We start from the raw sequence: 22630 nt of genomic DNA, 5'->3' as shown, positions 1-22630 counted from the left end.
CATAAAAAAAAAATTCTTGTTATTCAAGGTTCAGGGCTGCAAGTGACTGGTTCCAAAAAAGCCGGAAATTTAATAGGTCGATTTCAGTGACCAATCTAGCGTCGAGATCTAGAATAGCGAGCGGCGCGATGGCGGCCAGGGTCTAGGGCCAGCCGCTGTAGTAGTTTGAAGGCACTCAGCAATGCTCAGAAGCCCATCTTGAGCACTAATTTCTGAACTAAACTATCTCAAACTTGAAACCAAATAGAATTATTTTTCACTTAAAAATAACATCTACCTAGTTTTGATTCAGGATTTCTCTCTGACAAGACTAGCTAGGTGAGAAATAAGCAATTCTCACCCGGATTCTCACCACTGAACAAGACCGATTGCGCGCCACCATATTGTTTTGGTTCCACTGGTTCCTGGCAGTTTAAAACACAATATGATAGAATACTGAGGATACATCGTATTTGCAAACCATCGATCATCATGGTATATTTCGGATCTCGGGTTGCGGACTGTTTTCCTACCAAAAATACGCTAATTATCATGATTCATGCGATTTGAAATACAAATTTCCAGCTCATTTCTGGCCAGAAATTTGTGATTTTTGAATAAAAAAATCCGGATTTTTGAAAAAAAAAAAAAAAAAAACCTTGAATAACAAGAAATTTAGGGTCTATAACTTAAAAAATTTATTAAAAAAACTATAAAAATTTTAAAAAAAACAACGTTTACACGGTTAACCGACCGGATTGTAGTCCGTTTAAACGGTTAGACAAATAACCGTTAATTTACACCCCTAGTGTTAGTTCAGGATGTTAGGAAAATACCTGATGACCCCATTTTGACATTGGCTAAAAAAGCTGTATTTTTCCTAAAACTTGTTGTGAGAGACACATTTTCAAGAGTGTTATTTTCGAAATTGCCCAGTTCCTCCCCTATACTTGTAACACATTATTGCATATATTCACGGTTGGAGCACTAATCGTGAAATTTGCGTAAATAAAAGCCTCGCAAAAATAAAACCTTCACAAAAATTACCACTTATACAGTATACTTGCTTACCTCATTGTAAAAGAAGTGTATGGTGTGAACATTGAGTTTGAAGGATAGTGTCTTCAAGAATGAAATGTAGTAAGCTAATACCTGTGGTCCAAGAAAAATTCTTTATATTAGTACAAATGTAGTATATGATTCCATAGTATTCCATTTGAAATTCATACTCCCCCTGTAGGAGATATTTTCCAAATCTTCCACAGGTAGTGTGGATTTTAAATGGAATAGCCGAATATTTCATTTAAATATTAAGAAGCAAGCAACTGGTATGGCCGTGTGTCCTGAACTCGCCACCCTTATGAATTTTTACATCAACCGGGTTTCTAATTAGATTATCTCGACAATCATCAACCCTAAACTAGCAAAAGTATACATTTTTGGAAAGCTGAAGGCATAAGCAATTCAAATATATACATTTCAACTCATTATACAGGGTGACCTGCAAGTTATACAATGTGGAATAAAAAGATTTTGATAAAAATGGGTCACTCAATGCATTGCTTATTACCAACTTAAAGTAATAAACTGGAAGTAAACAACATTCATTTGGTTAGAGGATATGGAGAGCCAACTGACTTTGGAAGAAACCAAAATCACAGCTGTTTGGTAATCTCGGAATATAGTGTGTCCCAAAGTATGTTAGATTTTTTACAATTCAACATATTTTGAACCTAAACATTTTACCCCTAAACCATACAGAAAAAATATGTCCATATTTAGATTCCTCGTCAAATTTCCCTTCAGAAAATCTATACTTTGACTATAATAGGATAAGTAATTAAAATTTCGGGGGTAAAGTTCTGCTTAGAAGTCAAAGTATATAGTCGGATTTTTTACTCGGGCTTTCCCGATCAATAAACTGGTAGATTCCAAAATCAGAATTGTTTAGTATTGAAGTGAGCCATTATAATTATGCAAGATATTTTGCATTCAATAATCATCTAATTATATAAACTCTTTATGACCATTTTACTATTGAACACTTTAATTTTAACATGTTTAATAAACATCAGTATAATTTTGAGTTCAACGGAATGCGTTCATCATGATTAAATAATAATAATATAATTTCATCAAAATTCGACTATGGCATAGTCTAATAATTGGAGTCCAGGTGGAAACCTTGCGCTATGCAGTGCAATAATCCTTTTGCAGCTGGCTGCTAAAAATAGCAGAAATAAACAATAGTAATTGGCCAATCAAATAACAAGAAACTTTGTATGAGTTACATAATTAGCACCATTACCTTGATTTACATCAAATTAAACTACATTGGTACAGATTAGTTCACTGAAATTTCAAAAATCAGTTAGCAACTTATTAGTTGAAAAAAACCCACTCTACCTCTTCATCAGAGAAGTCAAACCTGTGCACTATGATGGAGTTGACATAGTTGTTAGACAGCAAATAATCTGTAAAGAAAATGAAGAGGGATTCAGTTACACTGTATGACAAAAATATAAAATCTAATAACTAGGCCTGGCATTTTCGGGTAATTTTGTACCCGAGTACCCGCCGCATTTTTCGGGCGGGTAACCGGGTACCCGAAATTGCAAAAGTTTTTTATTTTTTCGGTTTTGTAATGTCCCTGGACCTAGACCTAAATACTAGGATCATTCATGGTTGACCTAAAAAAAAAAAAAATTCAAGATATTTTGTATTTTTAATATGAAAATTGATACTTTGTATTCATGTCATACTCTATTAATGATTTAAAAATGCATTCAAATTCAATGCATTTTGAAATCATTAATAGACTAAGACATGAATACAAATTATCAATTTTCATCTTACTATAATTCACCGGATCTCTATCTGTGTTTGTCCCAGCTTTTCTCGGAGACTAGGGTCGCACATTCCTTAAACTTGGTGGGTGGGTGCAGTTTGATATGAGAAAGAACCAGTTTATATTTTTAAGGTCAACGGTCAACGACGGGTCAAGTCCAATTGAAGTCTAATTTCAAATTGCTCCTATGGAGCTCAAACTTGGTGGGTGTGTTGACCTTGGACTAATAAATAAAAGTTTCCACAGTGACTTTTTCGTACAATTTCAAATTGCTCCTATGGAGCTCAAACTTGGTGGGTGTGTTGACCTTGGACTAATAAATAAAAGTTTCCACAGTGACTTTTTCGTCAGACCTACTGTTAAGAGGTCATAGGTCAAAAAAGGTAGAAATTTCAAATTGCCCCTATGGAGCTCAAACTTGGTGGGTGGGTGGATCGTGGACTAACAAACAAAAGTTTCCAAGGTGACCTTTTTGTCAGACCTACGGTTACAAGGTCATAGGTCAAAAAAGGTTGAAATTTCAAATTGCCTCTATGGAGCTCAAACTTGGTGGGTGGGTGAGTGGACCTTGGACTAACAAACAAAAGTTTCCACGGTGACCTTTTTGTCAGACCTACGGTTAAGCGGTCATAGGTAAAAAAACGTAAAAATTTCAAATTCTCGCTATTCACAATACGGGCGCCGCCAGCGGTTTGCGATGTAATCGTGATGTATCATGGGAAAAGGTTGACATCAAAGTCCGCGCAATACGAATATTACCATCATATTACATAGGAACACGTGACAATATTTTTTTAGTTTGTCAAAATAAAGGTGTTACACGCGAATCGATAATCAATAATACTTAATAATGTGATTTGAAATGTGCACATTTAATTTTTTCTCTATCGATTTGCGTGTAATACCGTTATATTGACAAAATATTGTCACGTGTTCCTATGTAATAGCATGGTAATATTCAGATTATGCTGGACTTGGATGTTGACCTTTTCCATGATACACGATTACATCGCAAACCGCTGGCGGCGCCCTTATTGTGAATAGCGAGAATTGCAATGGAACTCAAACTTTGTGGGTGGGTGTAACTTTGGCCAAGGAAGCTCAGGTTTGTGTTTGTTAGGTCATCCGTGGTCAAAGGTCAGGTCAAATTTCAAATTGAGGGCGAAAGTCAGGTCAAATTGCAAAAAGCTGCAATTGAGCTCAGCTGTGAGGAAAGTGATCCCAGCTAAATGACACACCCTTATTTTGAGATCTGCAAAAGCCAATAACCATGAGAGCGAAAACCGAAATACGGGTAACCGCCTAGTATCAAAAATACAAAACATCTTGATTTTTTTTTTTTTTTTTTTTTTTTTTAGGTCAACCATGAATGATCCTAGCATAAAACCGAAAAAATAAAAAACTTATACAAAAAAAAAAATTTTATTTATTTTTAATTTCGGTACCCGGGAGGGTATTTCCTACCGGGTAATGTAATATCGGGCGGGTACCGCTAACCCGCCAAAATGCCAGCCTTACTAATAACAACTTAGTTATTATGTTAAAAGAGAGGCAATTTTAAAAGTGTGCATCTGCATCTATAGAAGTCAACTCAAACAATACAGTATGCCAGGCTGAGATGAAAATACCTAGGTATTTTCGTCTCAGATGCCAGGCCTATTCATGTGTTTGTTTAGGAAAGTTGCTCCTATGGACTTGGGTGCAACTTTTATTAGCCCTCTTTTTTAATGAACCACTGAGACTGAACACAATGGTCCATATGTGTACAACAATTACATTAAAACTATTGCATTTCTCAAGATATTTAGTTTCCTGTGGTATCTAACTTCACAAATTGATTACACACAATTTTTTTCTAGAATTGTTTTTTCAAATTTGGAATTAACTTGTAACATTGACTTTCTGAATTTGTAAAATAATTTCCTCATGAAAGTGCTGGTCCTCGATTATAAGCGAAATATTTGTGTGTGTGTGAAATTGAGTAGTTTACCAATAATATTTGATCACTTTCTGGGGAAATATACGCTACAATGATATCTACATATTGAGCTGAACTTTGATCTGTTCCCCTTTCACTTCATTAGTTTCCTATGTAATGAAAATTTAATTGTAAAAATATATGCTAGATAATTTCCAGGACTGTTGTAAAATTATATAATGCAGGGCTCAAAATAGATCTTAAAAAAATTGGGCTAAGGGTGGTCCCTCTGAAAAATCCCATAATAGAGCTAGAAAATTAAATTAACGGTACGAGCGATTTGTAAAAGAAAATAGCCCCAGAAAGGAACCTATTTTGAGGCTTGTGGCTTATAATAATTGGGAATCGGTATTTAACTCACAAAATCCCAGAAACTTCCCAACAAGAGTTAAAGTACAGGGATTGTTCCCCAAAGTAGAACCCAAGATAAAATAAAAAGTCTTTCGAAGCCTAATACTGTAAAACTGGAAATTTTCGCGTGATTAATTTTTCGTACTTTGTCAATTTCTGTTGTGTATTTAAATCTGCGATTCTAAGTTTCCTTACATTGACCTATACACAACAGAAATATATTCGTGCAATTTTATTTTCGCATTAGCAGCTTGGAACGCGAAAAGCGCAAAAATAAATGGAGCGCAAAAATTTCCACTTTTACAGTAAAATGGGCTGTTCCATTTGAAATTTGCCATACCCCTGTGGAAGATTAAAGAAAAGTTTTCCACAGAGGGAGTCAGTTTTTCAAATGGAATTAGGTAGGGTTAATTATTTTGAATCCCATACTCCCCTATATCTCCCACAACTGGCGGCAGTATTTCAAATGGAAATTACCCACACTGTGAAATGGGAAGTACCTCATATTGGACAAACCACCTGGTATTAAAGTTCCCCTGAACAATGGTGGATTAGCTTTGTTATCCTAGCAACACGAGTAGCAAAACAAGGTATAAAACAAGTACTTCTTCCACCTAATGTAGTAAACCACCTAGCATTAGGGTGGTACTACACCCCTGGCCAATGTTGTGCCTATTTTTGCATTTTTCTCAAAAATTATAGCGCATTGGTGACAAGTAAGATATGTATATTATAGGGGCAAGGACTCCAACTACTGCACTGAAAATTATATTTCAGCACAGACAACAGTTGTGGGGTTACAGTCAAAAATGAGGGAAAACCAATATTTGATCAATAAATCAATAACTACTTGTCTTGAGTCACTGAAATTCCAGTGTAGTAACTGGATTCCTTACCCCTATAATATACATAACCTTTGTTACCAGTGTTTTAATAGTTTTTGAGAAGAATGCAAAAATAGTCACAAATTTATCAAGGGATGTAGTACCACCTTAACAAACCAATAAACAAGACAATGCTCCATACAGATAGCGGCCAGAAGATCTTGAATCAGTACTCATTAGTACTCATTTGGAAGTGGAATGTCAAGAGCTGATCTTGAATCAGGCTATTCCATTTGAAATCCACACTCCCCTTGTAGGAGATTGAGCTCAAGTCTTCCACAGAGGGAGTATGAGTTTCGAATCAAATAGACAATTGGGGAACTTCCATTTGAAATCCTTACTCCAAGTGTAGAAGATATAGGTAAAGCCATAATACAGGGGGACTATGAGTTTCAAAATGATTAACCCCAACCAATTCCTTTTCAAAAACTTACTCCCCCTGTACTGTGGAAGATATCTCCAAAATCTTCCACATGGGTAGTGTGGATTTCAACTGGAATAGCCCATTACTACTTGTTTTGAAGTGGATTGTGTTTAATACAAAGGAGAGACAAAAGATAATTCTCATTATTACATGGAATTTAAAATGAGGTGGTTTGTCCAGGAATTGTTTTTTGTAATTTTGCAGTGCCATTTGAAACTCATACTCCCTCTGTGAAAGACTTGAGCTAAATCTTCCACAGGGTGAGTGTGAATTTCAACTGGAATAACCCAAAGCGAGCTTGATAAGTACTTACATAGCGAGGTTTCATTGCGAATGTTCTCAAAGAGAATATTGAGTGTCTGTAAGAGTTGTACACACACAAAACGTCCAGCCTTTTGGCGCAAGATCTTCAGGAAGAAGAGCAACATATTCTTCTCAAGGAAAAAGCTGTGAAGAAGTAATGGGATTACATATTAGAATTATGGCATCTCTGAATGATAAATTCTAAATGTTATCAAATATAGACAGGAAAAAAAGGATATAGGAAATACATGCTTATATTTGTAAGTTTACAGCATTCAGAGATTTTGAGGCATTTTTTTTTATTTTTTAAATGTTTGCACCAATTTATTTGGGTGACCCTTAAAACATATTTCAAAGTTTAAATCTGAGTAAAAGTCATTTTGGCATGTCACAATCATGGATCATTATCCTAGGATCATGATGTCTTTTCCAAGGTGCCTTCCCTCACAATTGTAATTAAGCTCTGATAGAAACTCAAGGTGACAGCACCCATGAATAATCACTTGAATGATTTAATGTTGTACAAGGTCAAACTACAGACTATTTTCCAAAATTTGAATTTGAATGCATTTTGATATCATTTTATAGAGTATGACATGAAAACAAAGTATCAATTTTCATATTAAAAACACAAAATAAAACACCGTGCAAAATTCAATTTTTTTTTTTAGGTCAACCATGAATGATCCTAGCATTTAGGTCTAGGTGCAGGGACACTACAAAACCGAAAAAAAATAAAATAAAAAAAGCCCGCCCGAAAATGCCAGCCTTAGTAGCTATCACGGGTAACGCTACCCGGGCAGCAATTCCGTGAGCATTTTTAAAACACTTAGGGTGATTGCGTCATCGCAGACCCTGGGATTCACGCATGCGTAGTGGTTATCATTGTGGTATTTTGTGGTATTCATGGGTGTTAGGGTTAACATAGACTTTAATCTGGAAAAATACATCTTATCTAATGAATCCGCTCGAGATCGTATGAATTTGGATCTAGAAATAATATCTGTACAAATTTATGTGAAAAAGTTTGTTACGGTACATACTCGAAAACCGAGCTGTCATTTTGATCGCCTAAATGAGAATTTCTGAGATGGATCTCAAGGTTTCAACCAGCAAGCTGCGATTCTGTTCAGTTATCACGGCATTCTTCATTAGAACATTATGTAGATATCTGGAGAAGAAACAAAATTAAATAATTATACAATGGATGGATAGTAAGTACCGGTACCGTAATAAAAAGTATAAACAAAATAAGGAGAAATATCATGCTGTTGTAGCTTAGTCATAATTTTGTCTGGCAATTTTGTGCGACGGATTGTATGGAAAACAATGCATCGCAATAATAGTCCTTGAATGCGGCGCAAAGTGCGATCGCGATGCCGCTAATCACGGACCCTGCATAGTGATAGTGATAATCGGTATACGTCAAACAACTGAATACAATCACAACGTACGGACCAATATATTTTTGTAAACATTTTAGGCCTATAACAAAATGTATATTTCGTACAAATTGTACAACTATAGTTTCTACCCTATGACCTATAAAAGTTACCTGTTATCAAAGTGTCCACAAAAAATTGGTCCTCGCAAGTATCTTTGATGCTGAAAACTAAGGATATTCACGCAGGGACCGGCCAAAAACCTTACCTCGATCGTAAAATCCAGCCGATGCATGTCATAAATAATTCATTATTCTATTGTGTAAATGTCAGTGATTATGTCCATGTATTGTTATTGCACAGGTCTGCGATCTCGCGCGAGAGCAGTTGTCAAGCTGAATTTATACTCGATCGCTGGATCACCACGTGAATTCGCCTCTCGAAAACCTCTACAAGGTTGTTGCATCGAAACACGCTGACTGGCTTAGCAATTATCAAAGTAGTTTTGTAAACCAATCAGGTTAGACGTACTTTACTGGCGAGTCACATTAATTAATACCGTAAAAGGCCGTCGCGTTCATTGATTGCCTTACGATTTCAAAGAATGGCTTTTGCAACCAATCACAATACGGGTTATATGATGCCCGTCGTAAATTGTGCATACGTCCACGATGACGTCATGCCCCAGAGCCACGAGGCTGGCTTTTCTGCGAAAGCGAGTGAGTGGTATAAAGTCAGTTTCATCCACAGCGCGCTTGACAGATAAAAATGAAATTGGCAATTCTGAGCAACGGGATTCCATGAAATGGACGATTATAATGTGACTTATTCTACAGGATCTGTAATAATTAACAGCTGGTCTGCTGTATTTGAAGTGCATATTGAAGTTTGTAAGTTTGTGACTTCGTATGTTATGTGCAACTGATATTATAGGAAGCTTAAATTGGCAGGCTCTCATGCAATGTATCCGTCTCTTCCGAACATATATGGACGTTCAGGGCAAGTCATACTGAAGTATGACTTGCCCACACAGGGTATAGATAATCGGTTCATACATACACGCTATGTAACGGCGCACATGATTGGTCAAGAGCCGGGCATAACAGCGTTATGCACGGTGTCCCGGATTTGAGATCGCCGGTAGGGAAAATCATGATTTTTAATAATGTTACTTCATACTTGTCACTCACTAGGCCTACTTGACTTGCTACGCACCCGCGTCCAAGAAAAACGTCTTGATCTTGATCTTGATGTGGATACTGTCCAACACTCCTTGCGGAGTCACACGGATAGGTTGATATGCGCATGCATGCGGTTCATGTAATTTAGTCTCTATTTGCTTTCTTGATTTCTTGAAGGTGTTTTGTTACGTTGGTTTTAAATTGAGTGGGGTCTTGAATGTCAACCAAATGATTTGGTAGCTCGTTCCACTCTCTAACAGTTCTGGGCAGGAAGGCGTATTTGTAGACGTCTTTGTTGGCGTGGAGTTGTTGATATGCTGAATGGTTGTGGAGCCGTGATTGACGCAGAGGAGGCTGAAGCAGATTTCCAACGGGTAGTGATAGGTGACCGGATGCAGCTTTATGGAGAACTGTGAGACGATGACTGGTTCTTCTGGTTTCAAGTTAAGTGAGATCAAGGTCATCTGTCATTTTTGTGACACATCCCTTAGAGCGTGAGTGGTAATCACTCTGAATGAACCTCACTGCTCTCTTTTGAATCATTACATCTAAAAGGGTATGTTTTTCAGCACACAGCGTCGTCAACGTTTTTCAAAGGCATCACCATTTAGGGGACCTTTTTCAGCCAAATCCTAGGCTTAGGCCCCAGATGTTTAGGGTTAGTAATATTATTGTTTGAGTGAGTTTGAGTGAGTTTTCCCTGGGCCTCAAGGAAGAACAGATGATTAATTGTGTTTTCAACTGATTGAATGTCCCAGGTTAAAGAAGAAATAAAACAAACAAACAAACTATTTGATAAAAATCACCACTTTTATTGATTCTTGTTACCTTTAAGTCTGCAACATCAAAAAGACACCTTGGGTATCAAATTAGCTCATTTTCCTGTTTACGCCACTTGGGATATATATATATAAAATATTAGATATTTCTCAGACTCTCAGTTGACGCCATTGGGTATGGTTTTTGCATGTGCTACGCCATTTAGGGTAGGAGTTTGCATGTGTTCCGCCATTAAAAAGGGGTGCAATTTCGTTATGTGAAAATTCGCCATTAAGGGTGCATTTCAGAGGTGTTTGGACGCGGGTGGGTAGCACTTTTGTGTAAGAGCGACCCCCGGGGTTTTCTCAAACACAACAAGCTAAATTAATATTCTTTTTTGAAAGATAAATTATGGTCATTATGATGATGATGGTGAGGTATTAAAGAAAACAGTCACAATATACATGGTGTATTAATGGCTCAAAATATGTCTTGTTTTAAAATTATAGCTTTCTACACAATGTTATAAAATTATAGTTTTCTAACAGACTGTTTTTTACTAGTTCGCAAGGCAAACTTAAAAAAAATGGGCAAAACAGACGTGTCATTTATCGGTATGACATTTTCGTTATTGACGCTGCCCTATTTTAAGTTTGCACAGAAGAGGTATCTCAGTTTGAGTGCGTCGATTGTCAGTAAATTGCACATATACTCACTCTAAATTGTTCATCAAACTAATCCTGCGTTCCTTATGTAAAGAACCATATGCTGCATTGTATGTACAATCACCAAAAAAAGATGAAAAACGCATCTAAAAAATTCGGTACGTACAAGCTTACGGCACTAAAATCAAAGTCATAAAGCAGCTAAACAGAGTGACGTCATCGCCTTGCCACAGACCTGAATGTAACATGTGACACCTGATCATGTGATATTTCATATTTACGGCACTAAAAGTTGAAGTTACATTGGGATTGTGTGCTCCGGAAAACTTATTTTTTCTGGATTCATAATGGAATATTAATTACAATTTCAGCCATGCACGTTTAGGTAAGAAGTACAACAACCTGTGTAATTAATATTATGACAAACATGCAGATATTTAAGCTTCTGGAGCTTTGTACTGTTTATTAGGCCAATTACAATTGATTCTTAGTTTCCTGTTTCCCGCCCGCATCCAAAGTAGAGAATTGCAAAATATTTAATTATTTTATTTATATTTTGGGTTTTCTCTTTAAAAATAACTTTTAATGACTACCATTTGCTACTTTCTGACTTTGATCATATCATCTAAATGATTAATAAACATATAGAACCTAATTGTACCATTACTTATATGTATAAAATCAAACATAGTAGTAAAATAATTAAATGCCCGCTCCTTGTCAAAATGGCTTGATGTAGGTTACGACCACTTATTTTAAAATAAAGAAAATAAAAGATAATTAATAATTAATAATTAAAAATCGCCTCATCCCTGGTTTTCAACCATGAAACAGGAAACTAAGAATTAATTGTGAAGGGCCTTAATTGCTCTAATTGAAATTACGTTGCACTCGCTTTCTGCATACAGATCAACCCATACCGTACCAGCAGAGCTAAGTACGGTATGGGTTCCTCGTACCAGAGAAGATGAGAAAAGAGGAGATCGCTCGAACATATAATCCGATTACCCACAGTTAACCTCTATTCACTTTTCTTTGTTTGGGGTACTTAAAACACCACTTGAAACTTCCTTTGTGGTAATCTGTTCATCCGCCACACGCTCGTCTGATTTGGTAGTTCTCTCCAGTGGAGAAAATATTCCACACACGGAAGTACATCGTTAAAGTCCCAATTTTGCAGTCAAATCATGCTTTTTTGTTTAAAAAATAATACTAACCAGGGTGACCATGATTTTTAAGCGAGTGAAGAAGCATTATATATATTGCAACTCCCATTAAAAAATCAAAAAATTGTTAAGTTATGGAAAGTCAAGCATAATTAATTTTCCAGTCAAATTAATATAAGGTCAAAGGAAAAGAAATTTAAATGATAACTATTTGAATATTTGCGGCAGTTTACGGAAACATAAAACCAGTGTAATCAGTAATTCAAACTCGTGTCAGTTTCTCCATATACTCCCGTTTGTGTCCAAACGTGTCCAAAAATGCTATTTGGATCCAAAATGCGGGTCTTTTTCACAGGGATCTCGGGTCAAACTTAGCAGCCAGTCATGCCAAACAATACAGAAATTATATTTCGCGGTCAACTGACGTAACAAATTGATATCCGGGCATGCGTCGTTTATACACATGTCACTTGTATGACCCACCCTAGGACCCCCGGGGGATGTGCGTCATGGTTGGGTCATTTACCAACCAATTAGTGACGCAGGGTACGGTCATTTACTCAATATGTGCGTCACAACATACCCCGAGGGGTGCGTCAGTGTCAGTCACTTTACCTAGGTGCGTCAATGGTTAGGCGCATCAGTGTCAGTCAAAATACCTAAATGCCTAAAATGGTGAGTCAAATTTGCGTCATGAGGACAGTCATAATCCTTAACATATGCGTCACAATTTTGACCAGGGCCAGGGGCTCAGTCATTGTCGGCAAATGTCAGTCAATGTTTAGACGCACATGTGGGTCATGGTATAGTTAAATCCGACGCACCTATGTAAAGTGACTCACCACTCCCGGGGGTCATAGGGTGGGTCATACAAGTGACATGTGTATTAGAGCTAGACAGTCGTGACTCGCAAAGCCACTTATCGTATTAGTTGATCAATCGGATTAGATCATTGTTTCCATCAATAGGCGGATGCACACATTATTTATTTGATGTGGGCAGCGAGCGACCTCCTCTTTTATCATCTTCTCTGCTCGTACTAGTTTTTTACATCAACAAAAGAGTCGAGTAAGCTTAAAAATAATACGTCTACGAACCTGAGATGTTCTAAAGAATGAACATTTTTCGGCTTTCCAGCCTGCGAGCTGAACCAACTCTTTGTTTTGTTGAGCATTTCTTTCGTCCTCGTCTTCTCCTCTTGTCCAAACATTAAATCAATTTGAGGTTTTTCTCAAATACAATAAAACATTCAATCCAAAAATCCGACAAAAATCGACAAAAACACAAAATTCAGTCGTCAGATGTTGTATGACGTCATAATCTCCGGCAAAAGCACTACCGGGTCAACCAAGGGTCACGCCTATCAATTAAGTTTTTATATTCTGAAATTTATTTCCTAATTTTTGCAGTGGTTTGGAACTTTTCTGGTAATTTAAAAAAGTAAATAACACACAGAAAATTAACACATGGTTATTAAATTTTATGTTACACTACAATTGTTGCGATATTTTGATAATTTGAAGGGGAAAAAATTGGTGTAGGGATTGTTTGTTTCTAGATATTTGTTGACCCAATCAATCAGCTGACACCTGTCATCTGCTTTCTGGATCTCATACATTCATCAATGTTTCATTGTTTTAATGTTCTTTTCCAACCAAAATTCGGACTAAAAGAAACATATATTCATTGGTGTCTACACAAATGACAATGTTCCATCAAAAGCAGTATAGCTGTGGTGTTAAGGTTGGTATGAGAATCACTAATTTAGGGTAAAACAGTAATTTAACTGTCATGACTAGACTCGCTTGCCAGTCCCACAGTGACATCGCCCCGATATCTTCATAGTAGAAATCGCCATGGTAGGTTGAATCCACAGCCACACATGGCTATTTTATTCGGACCTTATGAGATGCATATTATTAGCGAAGTGACCTGACTAAGGCTATGACAATAGACGGGGTAATTGATTTCTCGCTGTGTGAGCAAGCTTGTATCCCGGGGGGGGGCACTCCCTATCTGAAATGGCAGGGATGTGCCTCGGCCATGTTAAAAGTAGGGGGCATTCAGGTCAAATGTACAATACAAAAATATGGGGTCATTCAGTACACAACCTGAATAAAAATGGGGTCATTCGGTATGAAACTTTGAAAAAAGGATGGTAACAAAAAGTAAAATGGGAGTCATTGAGTACAGGATTGCCAAAAGAGTATCATTAAGTACACATAAATAAGTGCCAAACTGCGTAAAAACAACTTGGCCACCTTGGTCTTTTTTTTTTTTTTTTTTTGCTTGGAAATGTGAAAAATCTCATTATTTCTGGAGGAGAGCACAAATACCACCTAAATTTGGGAATTAAAAGGGAGGTCATTGGGTATAGCAGGAAATAGAAAAAGGGGGTCATTGAGTACATGGATTTTTTTAAAGGGGGTCATTGGGTAATAGGTAGGAGTGACCATAACACAAAAAAGGGGGTCATTGGGTACAAGCCGGTTTGAAAAAGGGGGTCATTCGAGGCACATGATGCGTATCCACTATGGAAGTGCCCCCCCCCTGGGGCTTGTATACGACATTGCGGTCAATGGTTAATATACTCTCTCCACTTGAGTGAGTGCCGCTATAGCCTGCTGCACGCTGTAGTCCATAGGCCTACAGGACCAACGCAATATAAAATTGAGAGTTTTGGTTAAATTTTGAGTTCAAAGCGCACAGCCAATTTTCAAAGCGCACGCTAACGACTATAATATCTGTTCAACACGTATTTTCAAGTGTATGAGACCACATCTGGTTTCTTGAGAAAAATTCATTTACGGGAGATATTCATCATTTTCTAATCCAGTATCCGAAGATTTTCGTCTGATATCAAAATCGTGCATAGAGCCATTCCATGTCAACTCCTGGGATGTGCACCGCAGCACCTCTTCAATTTTTTTCTTTTTCTGTGTGGTGGTAGATATTGATGAGAAAGTAAAATCCTGAAAATTTGAGCTTCATGCTTCATTTCGTTTTCTCGTGAGAGCAATGTGAAATTTAGGGGGATCTGGGTAAAAAATGTGTCACGACGCGAAAGACGATGTTTGGAGGGCCATAAAAGTATAAAGGGTACCTCCTACAGCTTTGAAAAATATGTATCCTGGAATACTTGTTTGTGTACAATTCAAATCTGCCATCAGAAATCTTGTAACTCCTTTACTTAAAGAGATATAGGGCCCTCAAAATGCAACTTCGTCCATCCAGAACCAAGTTCGGGGGGTCAGAACTCCAAAAGTAAACATAATTTTATAGTCCATTTTTTTGTCAGTCAGAGCCCTTTGAGGGAACATTCCCCTTATCCAATATTAAGCCTATTAAAATACTTTTAGCGAGATATTACCCATGCAAAACCCCAATTGTACAATTTTTGTACATTTTGACCCCCCAAAAAACCAATGTCAGACAATTTGCCCCACCATCTACTTCAGGTATGATGAAGATATGTCCTTCGACAACATTTGTGAGACATTTCAGCTTTGGGACTCGATGCCTTCCCTACAAGTTAGCCTTAGGAAAGTCACAGTCCTAGTCACAGCACAATTTAAAGGCATGGGATTTCAATCTTAAAATTGTGTATATTCATGCCTTGGTAAAGTCTACCATTTGCTGCCTATTATAAACATGATGATAAAGCACAGTGGTGTAGCGTGGGTAATCATATGGGGCGGGGGCACCGACCATGAGGGGGCACCGGGTCTGATGGGGTGGGGGCACAAACTGATTTTTGGCAGTTTTCAAATGGGAATTTATAAATTTTGCAATCGATGGGGGAGGGGGTACGTGCCCTTAAAATGCAACTTCGTCCTTCCAGGACCAACTTCGAGGGGGGGCAGAAATCCAAAAGTAAACATAATTTTATTGTCCATATTTTTGTCAGTCAGAGCCATTTGGTGGGACATTCCCTTATCCAATATTGAGTCTATTGGAATACTTTTAGTTGAGATATTATCCATGCAAAATTCCAATTGTACATTTTGACCCCCCTGAAAATCAATGTCAGACATTTTACCCCACCATTAACTTGTATGTTGAAAATATGTCCTTGGACAACAGTTCTGAGATATAGTGGCTTGGGGTCTTGATGGCTTTGCATTAAAAACATCGGTTAGATTTGCCTTCTCCATACATAACAGAGTTGTGCATGTGCATAGTATGCATGTGGTTGATCAGTTGAAACTTCAATAGCATGAATAATATTCGCTTAATTTTCACATTTGCATATATATGGTAAACTTTTACAAATGACATCATGACGTATAAATAATTCTTATTTTATAATTTAACTTACTGCTCTGGGGTTTATTTTAATCTACACCTTTCTCTTTACTCTTTGGTGACATTTAATTCAAAGTTAGGCATTTTTCTTGATGTATTCCTCAAACAGATTCTTTATTTGCATTATTGTTGCACTGCCCAGTTGATATTCTCTACCACTTCTCTTCATCAAGTCTGGTACTGGAACACAGCACAAAATGTCATCAAATGGAACGTCACATTTGCTGGCTCTACGAGGCCAAGACAGAGTGTCGCCTGGTTGCAATCGGTTCATGAGTTTCACACTGACATCGCCATGAACTAGGGAGATGTCTTCAATAATACAGATGTACCATTCTTTGTCGTACACTGCTGCGATGTGTTTACCAGCCCCCAAGTCAGTCATGTCAGTGGCAGTGACTTTCCCTGATACAGTAAGCATGGTAGGTGAGGCCAAAGGGGCATTGGGCTCTTTGGTGGCACAGATAATTGATGAAGTTTCGTCACTTGAGATCCTGAACATGCGTAATTCATCTTCATTGAAAGGAACAAATTTATGATGGCTGCGACTTCCTGACATTGTCTTCGCATTGAGCATCCTGTTCTCTATATTGGCTTTATGACGCTCAATATCAGTGGATGAGACAAAGAAGAATAGGACTTTTTCTATATTGGCTGATGCCCATTCATACAGATCTTTTGGTGACAAGATATGATTGTCTGAGACTGCCTGAAGGCTTGCTCTCCTGACCAGTCTTTTCACGGTGCCTCCAATACCGTCGCATGGACTCTTCCCATGCGAGGTAGCAAAAAAATTCCATTGTGCCTTAACCCCAAAATCATACTCATGGAAACACAAATTTAATAGGTTTTTACAGTTTTTATACTGTCCACCAGCTCCATCGCTGAAATAATGTACCATGGACAGATTGGGGAACCGATTGTTCAAATACTTCATCATTTCGGTGATGAATTTGTGTACTGTAGTGGCTACATGAGCTCTGTCATCACTGACTATACACACACTCAAACATTTCAAGTCACCTCCATCTTCTTCCCTGAAGTAGACAGTAAATGGGTGCAGGGTTGTTTGAGCCGTTTCCCAATGAAAGCCTTGAATTGCATCTTGGCACACAAATGAGTAGTTTTCAGCAAAATCCATCAGCACAATCACCTCAGTTGCTGCTGGGAGATTTTCTTTCAGTTGCCGAAGGTAAGCCGATTGTGATTTCACAATAAATTGATGGGTTGTGGCCTTGTCTGCCATGGTGCAGAGTGATGCAATGAAGTCGGAAACGGAGTCACTAATTTGTTGTAATTTAGATTGCCCAGATGTTGTCCACTGTTTGTAACTTACTATGTCATCTTCATCCATGTCAGCAGATTCATACATTGTGGAGAGGAACGCTCTAAGATTCTCATCTCCAGGACATGCTGGACATCTGTGAATCATACAATCTCTATTATCTAAAGAACATACAAGTTTGGACAAAACATCTTTGTAGTCAGTTGTTACTGGAAGCACATTAACCATTAGTTTTAAGTTTTGGTGAATTGTACACACACAAACAGTATGCGATCCTGCACTATCTACTGTCACACACCATTTGGGTCGCAAGGCACAAAACGAGGATAACCCAATGTTGAGGTCTGGATGTCTTTTCTTGAACTCTAGATAAAGTTCCTTGAGATTAGCCAGAAGCAATCGCTTTTGTTTTGTCTCCTTTGTTCCATCTGCATTTCGAACAGAAACACTATCATTTTGACCTGGGTACAGCCGCGAGAACTCGTCATCTTCGTAAAAATCTGCAACAGCCTGCTGAACTTCAATTGGTAATGGTTTTCCACGCTTGATGGGTGGGTCTGCCAAAATTCCTTTACTCTCTTTTAGCTTCCTTGCCGTGGTAATAAAGTTAGCTGTAATTCCACGTACATCTTTGAAATACTCAAAAGCTTGAGGGTCAGTCCATGTCAAAACAGACTGAGTGTACACCCACCCTCTTGGATTATGCTCTCCTTTGGCTCAGGGGTACCTTTCATGGACCCCTAGGTGAGGTCTGAAAAAAAAATCAAATTCAATTTAAGTTTCCGAATGGCGGGCCATCTAAGTTTGGCGACCTTGACCAAAATTGGGAATTTAAGGTGTCCAAATGACAAAGCGCTCTCTTTGAGAGGCATTTTCTTCTTAATTAAATCAGTTGTGACCCTCTTTTTTTTTTTTTTTTCTCACTGGCTGTGTCTGAAATGCCTAATGCCAAAAAAGATTGATTTAGGAATTTCGTTGGGATTTCAGAGGGGGTCAAAATCAGCACTTCATACTGTTCAATCAAATTATCTTTGATTTTGAAGGACCCATGATAATGCCACAGTGCACTTATGGTCCTAATTATGTTCAGAATGGATTAACCATGTGCCAATGTCTATGAGCAATTAAAAAAAAAGAGAAATTTCTAGACCCCCTACAGAATTTTAGGCCCCCTAAAGTGGTTCAGCCACAAATGGCGCTTAAAATCGGCAAATTTTGACACCTAATAACTTTAGGTGTACACCAGATATGAATTTCTAGTCTTTTGCATCTGAAAGAATGTAGTTTTATGTTACTAGGAACATAAGATTTGTTTTGTATTTTTTGTGTTTTGATACTTTCAAAAGGTCGTTGACCTATGAACATTTTTTAAGTCATAGCGCCTCCTGAAAGGTCTGACACATAACCATGATAACAAACTATACATTTTTGGAATCCTCATGACCATATGAGTAATTTGATATATTACTTGACATAATTGGGAGCATTCTGAAAATTTGACCCCCATAACCTGTACTTTATGTGCATCGTTGCCAGGAAGTGCATTTTTGACCCCCCTTAAAAATCCATACAGAGGATTAGAAAGTAGTTTTTTCTTATTACTTGACTCAAGAGCAACTTGAAATATCAGGATAAATAATACAAATGGCTATAAAGAGATCAAAAATATAAAAAAAATATCATACTAAAATTGGCATTTTGTACCGTATCCTGTATGCATGGTATATTAGGCAAAAATGACTATTTTGAAAGCGTCAACTTAATACTAAAACACAAAAATACAAAACAAATCTTATGTTCCTAGTAACATTAAACTACATTCTTTCAGATGCAAAAGACTAGAAATTCATATCTGGTGTACACCTAAAGTTATTAGGGGTCAAAAGTTGCCGACTTTAAGTGCCATTTGTGGCTGAACCACTTTAGGGGTGGCCTAAAATTCTGTAGGGGTCTAGAAATTTCTCTTTTTTTTTGAACTGCTCATAGACATTGGCATATGGTTAATCCATTCTGAACATAATTAGGACCTATAAGTGCACTGTGACATTATCATGGGTCCTTCAAAATCAAGATAATTTGATTGAACAGTACGAAGTGCTGATTTTGACCCCCTCTGAAATCCCAACGAAATTCCGAAATCTATCTTTTTTGGCATTAGGTATTTCAGACACAGCCAGTGAGTGACCACATTCAAAAAGAGGATCACAACTGATTCAATTAAGAAGAAAGTGCCCCTCAAAGAGAGCACTTTGTCATTTGGACCCTTAAATTCACAATTTTGGTCGAGGTCGCCAAACTTTGATTGCCCGCCATTCATAAGCGAAATGGAATTTGAATTTTTTCTTGTGACCTCACCTAGGGATCCATGAAAGGTACCCCTGAGCCAAAGGAGAGCAAAATCCAAGAGGGTGGGTGTACACTCAATCTGTTTCGATATGGACTGACCCTTGAGGATCTGACCAGCTGTTGGGGACCAGAGTGAGAAGACGCATTCTCTCTTGTCGTGGAGCTGCCATTAATTTCATTTTCAGTTCTGACATAAGATGTTCCAAGTCTTCACATTTGCAGCATTTTGTGATGTCATCTTCAGGAATACTGTATACCTTTGCAACTTTCTTTGAGATATTATCAACAGCTTCATTCAATTTACGTTTACAATAAGCCCTTTTGCTACGCTCGTTTCCTCCAATATCATGAGTTGCTTTAATTGGTGAGCATCCCAATTCAGTTACACTTCTATTAAGCTCCTCATGTAAATTTTCATCTGGTGGGACATAGTCACTTTCTTCACTACTCTCAGTAGCACTACTCTTGATAAGATCTTCATCAGAAATTGCACGAAAGGCAGCCAGCGGGATATCATCTTCATGTTTAAGTCCATTTGCTTTCATCATGCATTCGCGACAAAGCTTCTGACCTGGTGCCACACTGATCTGGATATCTGGACAGGTGTTTATTTTTTCTGCTTGTTCAAAGGTGATAACACGAAGTGATGCTGTAAGGATGAATGTAGAAAAAGAAATAAAATATTTATATTTAAGATCATTTTCACAACAACTTATAGACCCTAGTTATATACATGCAGGAGTGAAAAGTATTTGTTTTGTTTTTTTTTGTTTTTTTCTATTTAGATCATTAGGCCTACAGACCAACATTAACTCATTAAGCATGTTAAGAAATAAAACATTTTATGATTTTGTTGTTTTATAACGAAGTTATTCCCAAACTTACTCATTACGATCAGCACCACCACTTCAGAAACAAGCAACATGGTGGTGTATACATACAGCAATATTTAATTTATAATATTTTTTTATTTGAGTAAAGAACATAAATTGCATAATTTGGCTATAAAGTCATCTTTAATATGAGTATGAAAAGAAATCATAAGAAATCAATCTTACCATTGAGAGTTGATTGATGATTTTGCCATGGGTCACAGCATTTCCGTTGGATTGCTTCATACGAATGTAAATAGGCTTGAGAATGATGAGAACATATAGTTGCAGATTTCAAGTCATCCATGTTGATACCACATCTCCATGATACCAACTTTTTTTCATCTTGTGTATACTCATCAACTAAATGCAATTTCTTTTCTCTGGTGAATTGCCTTAAATGACATTCCAGTTTAAGCAGTTTCCCTACAGAACACCGGGATGAAGATGTTTCATCCATGATGCTGGCACATACAAATGCTCAAACTTTGGAATACAGCCTATACACTGATGTTCACTCAATGAAACTATCATCAACTATGATGATGCTGAAGAATTATCAAGAAGGAACAATACATTTGACAGAAGTTTGTGAGTCTCATGATTCAATTGATTTTTTATTTTGATCACAGGTTAATGATTCTGAATGTTTATTCTAGGCCCTAATCCCGGGTAAGTGGGAAAAGCCTGTATTCCAAAGTTCCAACAATTGTAATATACTTGCAATATAGTAAATGAAACAAAACCAGAGGATTCTCAGCCGGACTTTTTAACAGTGTAGGCCTATATAGATATTGTAAAACATGTTTTATCAGTGGCGTAGCGTCATAGAGGAACGGGGGGAGGAGGGTGCACGTGCCCCCTCCCCCATCGATTGCAAAATTTATAAATTCCCATATGAAAACTGCCAAAAATCAGTTTGTGCCCCCACCCCATCAGACCCAGTGCCCCCTCATGGTCGGTCCCCCCCCCCCATTTGATTACCCACGCTACACCACTGTGCTTTATCATCATGTTTATAATAGGCAGCAAATGGTAGACTTTACCAAGGCATGAATACACACAATTTTAAGATTGAAATCCCATGCCTTTAAATTTTGCTGTGACTAGGACTGTGACTTTCCTAAGGCTAACTTGTAGGGAAGGCATCGAGTCCCAAAGCTGAAATGTCTCACAAATGTTGTCGAAGGATATATCTTCATCATACCTGAAGTAGATGGTGGGGCAAATTGTCTGACATTGGTTTTTTGGGGGGTCAAAATGTACAAAAATTGTACAATTGGGGTTTTGCATGGGTAATATCTCGGCTAAAAGTATTTTAATAGGCTTAATATTGGATAAGGGGAATGTTCCCTCAAAGGGCTCTGACTGACAAAAAAATGGACAATAAAATTATGTTTACTTTTGGAGTTCTGACCCCCCAAACTTGGTCCTGGATGGACAAAGTTGCATTTTGAGGGCCCTATATCTCTTTAAGTAAAGGAGTTACAAGATTTCTGATGGCAGATTTGAATTGTACACAAAAAAGTATTCCAGGATACATATTTTTCAAAGCTGTAGGAGGTACCCTTTATACTTTTATGGCCCTCCAAACATCGTCTTTCGCGTCGTGACACATTTTTTACCCAGATCCCCCTAAATTTCACATTGCTCTCACGAGAAAACGAAATGAAGCATGAAGCTCAAATTTTTAGGATTTTACTTTCTCATCAATATCTACCACCACACAGAGAAAGAAAAAAATTGAAGAGGTGCTGCGGTGCACATCCCAGGAGTTGACATGGAATGGCTCCATAGCAATTCACGTGTATCGATCCCGTGTATTCATTTTAATGTCTCTGCTGCACCAAATAATTATTAGCCAGGCGATGTCGGTGTGAGTCCTATATACGCCGTACCTAT

The 22630-nt window shown here is 37.6% G+C and overlaps 3 protein-coding genes across 5 annotated transcripts in view; 1 reads left to right on the top strand and 2 right to left on the bottom strand.

The window, feature by feature from the left end:
- The window catches only part of LOC140165006 (protein CLEC16A-like), a gene marked incomplete at its 3' end in the record, with an annotated part of 351590 nt that extends 338379 nt beyond the window's left edge, over nt 1–13211 (bottom strand). The window contains 6 exon segments of the mRNA XM_072188415.1: nt 1051–1131; nt 2386–2453; nt 6778–6911; nt 7811–7841; nt 7844–7938; nt 13018–13211. Coding sequence (XP_072044516.1) covers nt 1051–1131; nt 2386–2453; nt 6778–6911; nt 7811–7841; nt 7844–7938; nt 13018–13130 — 522 coding nt within the window.
- A 280-nt stretch (nt 13212–13491) lies between these two features.
- The window catches only part of LOC140165002 (uncharacterized), a 38063-nt gene continuing 28924 nt past the window's right edge, over nt 13492–22630 (top strand). Inside the window, exon 1 of one of the 3 annotated variants that reach the window (XM_072188412.1) lies at nt 13492–13663. In XM_072188412.1, coding sequence (XP_072044513.1) covers nt 13622–13663 — 42 coding nt within the window. In that variant the 5' untranslated portion in view covers nt 13492–13621. The remainder of the gene's footprint in view (nt 13664–22630) is intronic. The other 2 variants (XM_072188410.1, XM_072188409.1) reach the window with 2 other exon arrangements.
- On the bottom strand, nt 16302–21188 carry LOC140164154 (uncharacterized). Its single transcript, XM_072187397.1, has 3 exons — nt 20915–21188; nt 19975–20505; nt 16302–18157 (listed from the first exon to the last, which is right to left on the bottom strand). Exons 1-3 carry the CDS (start codon nt 21186–21188, stop codon nt 16302–16304), a joined length of 2661 nt encoding a protein of 886 aa, XP_072043498.1.

This window comes from Amphiura filiformis, chromosome 11, assembly GCF_039555335.1.
Source record: "Amphiura filiformis chromosome 11, Afil_fr2py, whole genome shotgun sequence".
Taxonomy (NCBI): domain Eukaryota; kingdom Metazoa; phylum Echinodermata; class Ophiuroidea; order Amphilepidida; family Amphiuridae; genus Amphiura; species Amphiura filiformis.
This window is presented reverse-complemented; position numbering and strand designations above follow the sequence as displayed.

What these genes read in the sequence shown, in the direction of transcription:
- LOC140164154 (XM_072187397.1), bottom strand. Translation starts at nt 21,188, where the DNA reads ATGGATGAAACATCTTCATCCCGGTGTTCTGTAGGGAAACTGCTTAAA. An exon ending in TCATCAATCAACTCTCAATG is followed by an intron (nt 20,506 to 20,914) that starts GTAAGATTGATT and finishes TCATCCTTACAG; the next exon opens with CATCACTTCGTGTTATCACC. An exon ending in TCTCACTCTGGTCCCCAACA is followed by an intron (nt 18,158 to 19,974) that starts GCTGGTCAGATC and finishes CTGACCCTCAAG; the next exon opens with CTTTTGAGTATTTCAAAGAT.